At 56.5% G+C, this 6,225-nt stretch overlaps 1 protein-coding gene across 1 annotated transcript; it reads left to right on the top strand.

The window, feature by feature from the left end:
- The first annotated feature begins 90 nt into the window (after window positions 1-90).
- LOC149308214 (zinc finger protein 213-like) lies at window positions 91-5,448 on the top strand. Its single transcript, XM_089535331.1, has 5 exons — window positions 91-1,317; window positions 1,400-1,484; window positions 1,869-1,936; window positions 2,133-2,259; window positions 2,797-5,448. The coding sequence occupies exons 1-5, from the start codon at window positions 895-897 to the stop codon at window positions 3,726-3,728; spliced, it is 1,635 nt and encodes a 544-aa protein (XP_089391457.1). The 5' UTR covers window positions 91-894; the 3' UTR covers window positions 3,729-5,448.
- Window positions 5,449-6,225: the final 777 nt, after the last annotated feature.

Below are 6,225 nucleotides of genomic sequence, written 5' to 3'. Positions count from 1 at the left end.
CTGGGCCTGCGCGCTCGCTCCCGCTGGCGCCGGAGTGGGCGGGGCTTCCCTTCCTCTGTCTGTCTCGCTGTCTCTCTCTCTCTCTCGGGGGCCCTTGGAGAGCGGCTGAAAGGAAGAGGCGCCGAGGCCAGAGAGCGACGCGGACATCGCTCCAACTCCCTCTTTCACTTTTTCGGAGGAGGGGGGGTCGCTCTCTCGGGGCCAAGGCCGCGGGGGCGGGGGCGGGGGCGGGCGCCCCGGAAGCGGTTCTGCTCTGACCCCGCTGGGCCCCCGAGGCCCCTCCCTCACCCTCCCCTCTCAGGGGGACCCCAGGGGCCCTGCTTGCTTCTCTTCCAGTACCTCCTCCTCCAGGGGCCCCATCGCCCGCCCCCTCCCTCCCTCCCTCCCTCCTTCCCTCTGCTGCCCTCCCCTAGCTCTCCCCTCCTCCTCCCAGGGGGCCCCGGGCCCCTGCCTGCCTCCTCTCCTCCTGGGACCCCATTGGCCCCTTCCTCCCTTTGCTGCCCCTCCTTCGCCCTCCCCTCCCAGGGGGACCCCAAGACCCCTGCCTGCTTCTCTTCCAGTTTCTCCTCCTCCAGGGGCCCCATCGCCCGCCCCCTCCCTCCCTCGTTCCAGGGGACCCCAGGGCCCCTGCCTGCCTCCCCTCCTCCTGGGGCCCCATTTCCCCCTCCCTCCCTCCTCTTGCTGCCCCTCCCTTGCCCTCCCCTTGGTACCCCAGGGCCCCTGCCTGCTTCTCTTCCAGCTCCTCTGCCCCCTCCCTCCCTCCCTCTGCTGTCCCTCCCTAACTTTCCCCCCTCCTCTTCCCAAGGGGCCCCAGGGCCCCTGCCTGCCTCCCCTCCTCCTCCTGGGGCCCCATCGCCCCCTCCCTCCCTTTGGTCGTCCTTGCGTCTGAGGCAGATGGCCTGGGTCCTGTCTCCTTCCTCCCCCCGCCATGGGTCCCCCAGGGGCTGTCCGGTCTGGGAGCTGGCGGTGGCGGAGGCGCTGGGGCCCCAGGAGGAGGAAGAGGAGAGCCTGGGCCTGGGCCACCTGCGGTCCCTGTGCCTGCGGGGGTCTTCGGGGCCCAGGGAGGCCTGCAGCCGGCTCCACATTCTCTACCGGCGGTGGCTGCAACCAGAGCGTCGGAGCAAGGCCCAGATGCTGGACCTGGTGGTGCTGGAGCAGCTGCTGGCCCTCCTTCCGTCCCGAGAGATGGAGGCCTGGGTGCGGGAGTGCGGGGCCGAGAGCAGCGCCCAGGCCGTGGCCCTGGCAGAGGGCTTCCTGCTCAGCCATGCCCAGGACAGCAACGGCAAGGATGGTGATGGGGCCCCCGAGGCTCTCCTGGTGGGTCTGGAGGAAGAGGAGGAAGGGCAGGGGAGCCACCCTGACCCCCAGGGCCCTTCCCTCAACCTCTCTTGCCTTTCAGGTGCCTGGGAAAGGGGCGCCAGAGGGGCCTCCGCCAGACATGGGGCTGTGGCAGGAAACTGGGGGAGGCTGCTGCGCCGTCCCAGGTGAGGAGCGCCAGCGGAGTGGCTCCAAGATACTTTTTAAGAGCCCTGGAAGAGGCAACCCTATCAGAATGGTCTGGAGGTACTGTCTTTGCATCCGGGTCTGGGGCCCACTGAGCTTTAATGGCTGCGGAGCAAGGCCCCTCTGTGTCCAGCACTTCAGGAAGGAAAGACAAGACTGGGGGCAATTCTCGAGATGCAGGTTACCTACATAGGAACCTTAGATGCTTGCGCTTTCTTGGTTGGACCCATGTTAGAAAGTGGCGTTTTCAGGAGCCCATCCCAAACGTTTCTGGGGCTGAAAAGGAGGTACAGCCTCGGTTAGCTGGACCAAGGAAGCTCATCCAAGTCACCAGGAACCAAAACCTCTTCTGCTCCTTTTCCTAGTGAATCACTCCAGCCCTTCACGGATTTGTGCCAGAGAGGGAACGGAGGCTGCGAACTCGCCAGGCCAGGTGAGGGGAGGAGGGTGAGGAGGCCAGGGGAGATGGGGCATGGATGCCTCCGACCCACACGCCTCCTTGGCCTGAAAGGGTTGCCCGGTCTCCCCCTTTGCTTTGCGCAGAGTTGCTTCTCCGCAGCTCAAGGGGGCCCAGCGTCCTCCAGACGGAGGTTGCACTTTGCCTCCAACTCTTCTTGTTGTTGCTCCAGTGTCCGGTGGCCTTTGAGGAGGTGGAAGTGCGCTTCACGGAGGAGGAGTGGTCACTGCTGGACCCAGACCAGAGGACCCTGCAGTGGGAGGTCATGGTCGAGAACTACAGGAACCTGGCCTCGCTGGGTAAGAACCTGGCTGCCGCTTCCTCCTCCTCCGGCTCCTTTTGGGAGGCTATGTCCCACAGCCCCCAAATGGCAGCAGCAGCAGCACACAGGGCTGAAGAAGCAAATAGTTGTTTAAAAGCAGGCCCAAGGGATTAGCAGCTCAGGCCAAAAGGCTGTTTACTTTTGGAACCGGAGGGTCTCCCAAGAGAGACTGGGCCAGTTTCTCTCCCAGGAGGGCAGCCTGCTCTCAGCAGCCACAGGGCTCTTGCTCCCGTATATTTTTCAGTGGCTGCGAGCTGCTCTCTCTTCCCGTCTTTGCATGTGCCAGAAAGGGAGCATGAAGGGCTGGGAAGATAAAGACACCCCACTGAAGTGGCCAAGGGGATGGTTTTCTGCAGGGGTTGAGGGGTGTCCACTTTCTAACCCTGGAATGCTCCACAAGAGCGGATGCCCGTGAAGAGGAGCATCCTTTTTTGTAAGCCCCAGAGAGGCTGCCTTGTCGTTCAGCCAGCAGCCGTTCTTCCTTGTTCCAAGGCGCTCACTTTATCTCCTGCAGGCAATGCCATGGGCAACAAGGCAGAATATGAACCACCAAGGAGTGAGGCTGGCATGCAGGAGGAGTCCACTTGTTCTGGAGGCGCTCACCATCCGGAGATTTCCACTCAGGAGGAGCACCAGGAAAGGAGCAGAAGGCAGGTGTCCCCTTCTGCCGCTGCCTGTGCCAGGAACCCTGTGGCCCCAGTGGATGGCCGAAGGCCCGTGAGGGTCCCCAAGGAGGAGGCTGTGCTGAGCTGTTCAGAGTGCGGAAAGCACTTCAACCGGCGTTACAGCCTGACACGGCACCAGAGAGTCCACACGGGGGAGAAGTGGTGGCTGTGCCCGGTCTGCGGGAAGAGCTTCAGCCAGAGGTACCACCTGACGCGGCACCAGCGGATCCACACAGCCGAGGAGTGGTGGCTCTGCTCAGTCTGTGGGAAGGGCTTCCGCTGCAGCAACAGCCGTGTGCGGCACGAGAGGATCCACACGGGGGAGAAGCCTTTCCAGTGCTCCGAATGCGGGAGGCGCTTCAGTGAGAGCTCCACTTTGTATAAGCACCAGCGGGTGCACACGGGGGAGAAGCCCTACAAGTGTGTCGAGTGCGGGAAGACCTTTCGCCAGAAGATTAACTTGACCCGGCACCGCACTGTCCACACAGGAGAGCGGCCATACCCCTGTCCTGAGTGCGGGAAGAGGTTCAGCCAGAAGGTCAGCCTGACGCTGCACCACACCATCCACACAGGGGAGAAGCCCTACAAGTGTGTCGAGTGCGGGAAGAGCTTCACTCAGAGGATAAACCTGGCCTCCCACCAAAGGACCCACACGGGAGAGAAACCCTATCAGTGCCCTGAGTGTGGGAAGAGCTTTAGCCGCAGCAACAGCCTCACCGACCATTTTAAGCACCACAGGAGCATCCGCCGCATGGAGCTGCTCTCGCAGGAGGTGCCTTAGGGCAAGAGAAGTGGAAGGTGCTCCTGCTGTGGAGGCAAGGAATTCCTGGAGTGAGTCAAAGTCCATTTGCCACGTAGAAGGAGTTAAACCCAGGTTCTTCAGACACATCCTTGCAAAGAAAACCTTGGAGACTTTGATGGGTTGCTCATCCCGGGGGCCTTGATTAACTTGGAATGGCAGCTGGCTGTTGGCGCAGGAGCTTTTGGGGAGGAGGAGGTAGAGTCCCCAGAGGAAGGAAAGGCTTATGGGACACTGCTATCCCCATAGTCTTGGGAGCCACTTTGAACTCCCCTCTCCACCAGTGTCCAGAATGGCTCCGCTCTTTTGCAGCGTCTTCCATCCCCCAGAAGCATTGGCAGCTAACCCTGGGCAAGTGTCCTGGAAGGTGTTGATACCTCCCTGTGGGCTGAGAAGCGCATTGGCCAGCATTAGAACAGCCGCATTGTAGCGGGAACAGACCCCCAGGATCTCCCGTCGAGGGCCACCTGTTTCTAAGGGTACCTCCAGTGGGACCTCCAGAGGCCCATCAGGCAAGAGGGATGGTGGCTATTATCCTCTCCCTGGTGCCCTCCAGAGCTGCCTGTCTCTGATCTTGGAACGTGCATCTCTCCTGTTACTATCATGGCTACCAGCCAATAGTAGGCTTTGCCTTTGTGAACGTTGCTTTCCCAAGATCTAATAATAATAATAATATTATAAATTTTATTTATATACCACTTTTCCAAAAGATCAAAGCGGTTTACACAGAGTTTAAAACCAATTACAAAACACATCATAAAATAGATAAAACCAAGAGCACTAAATCAGGGACGCAGCTAGAATTTTAGGAAGGGGGGGGGGGTCCAGACTAAGTGCCACCATTATGATGGGGCTTGGGTGCGGCGGCACAGCAGCATACACCATTCATTTTTCTAATGGAAGGGGAGGGTCCGGACCCCAAGAACCCCCCCTTGGCTACGTCCCTGACTAAATACAATATACAAATCTAAAAACATTCATTCAATCAATCAATAGGGTGAGGTAGAGAGTCAATGGAAAACCAACTATCCCAAAAAAGAGGACATGTCTCTGAGTGGGAAGATGGGGCTAAAGGGCTCCTCCTCAACATCCTGTCTATTCTGTACTGTACTTTTTTCTATATTTTCTATTGTTTTTTCCCTCTCAATTGTCAGGTGATAATTATAATAAATTGCATTCATTAAAAAGCAAAACTTAAAGTGTATCTGATGTATTGAAATTTCAACCTGCAGCCATGCGAAGGAGCCTATGTATATTTGCACCCCTCTTTCCCTTCAGCAGTTGGCCTTATGGAGCCTGTCTGTATTTGTCCCTGGAAGGAGGGCCTTTTGCTCAGAGGAAGTGTGCCAGAAACATGGCAGCAGGAGGAAGTGGCGGCAGTAGCTTTCCAGCCATGTCACAAGGGGTGCTTTGATTGTGAGTTCCTGCATGGAAGAATGAGGTTGGACTAGGTGACACTTGGGGGTCTCTGCCTGGGAGGGGCAGCCCTGCTTGGCCGGGAGGAATAGAGCAGGTTGCCTCCAATCCCTGGGGTACTTGCTATCAAAATTAAGTTTACTTGTATGCTAAACAACCACAAGAAATGTGATTCACTAAAGAATCCTCTTTAGCTGTGGCCTGCCAGAATATCTATGTATCCATATCTATCATGCTTTACTTAACAGAACACCTGTGGAAGAAATAAAGCACACTTGATGTAAAATTAATTGTTTTGTTTTTATTGGCATTCTGAGCACTTGCGATGTCAGAAAGGGTTTGGACTAAATGGCATTTCAGAGATCCTTCCAATTCTAGGGTGTGCTACGAAAGTAATTTGTGGGTGAAATATTAATTTTAATTTATTATTTAGTTTGTTGGTGCATGCAACATTTATTTCATTATTTACTTAATTGGAGGGTGAAATATTTCTTTTATTATTTAGTTATATTTTTATTTCCTTAGTTGGTGGGTGCAACATTTATTTCATTTATTATTTACTTAGTTGGAGGCAGCAACTTTTTTATTTATTATTTCCATACTCGGTGGTTACAAAATACGTTGCAACCAGCAACTAAGGAAAAAATAAAATAAACGGTGCACCCATTCTGGAAATCCCCAGCATCCTCCAGGGCCAGGGCCATGTGGGTTGGTTGGTTGGAGGGTGATGGGAATTCTAGTCCTCCAAATCTAAGAAGTCCCATTCCCATCATCCCCAGGCCATGCAGCCTGTCTGTGCCCTTGGCCCCCTTCCTCCTCAAGCTCCTTTCTGGAAATCCCCAGCATCCTCCAGGGCCAGGGCATGTGGGTTGGTTGGTTGGGGGGTGATGGAAATTCTAGTCCTCCAAAACTAAGTCTCGCTAAGGGCGCCAGAACCCCATTCTGAATGAATCCCTATTGTCCTGGGGCGCCCTCTAGCGGCAGCAAAGGTTTTTCCCTACCTGGCTGTCTCTCTGGCGCCCTCCTGTGGCTGCTGTGAGGAGGAGCAGGCAAGGCTTCACGC

The sequence above is a fragment of the Sceloporus occidentalis genome, unplaced genomic scaffold (genome assembly GCF_023333645.1).
Source record: "Sceloporus occidentalis isolate IW3139 unplaced genomic scaffold, rSceOcc1.0.p SCAF_8, whole genome shotgun sequence".
NCBI lineage: Eukaryota > Metazoa > Chordata > Lepidosauria > Squamata > Phrynosomatidae > Sceloporus > Sceloporus occidentalis.
Note: the sequence above shows the minus strand (reverse complement) of the source record. Positions and strands in the feature narration are given on the sequence as shown.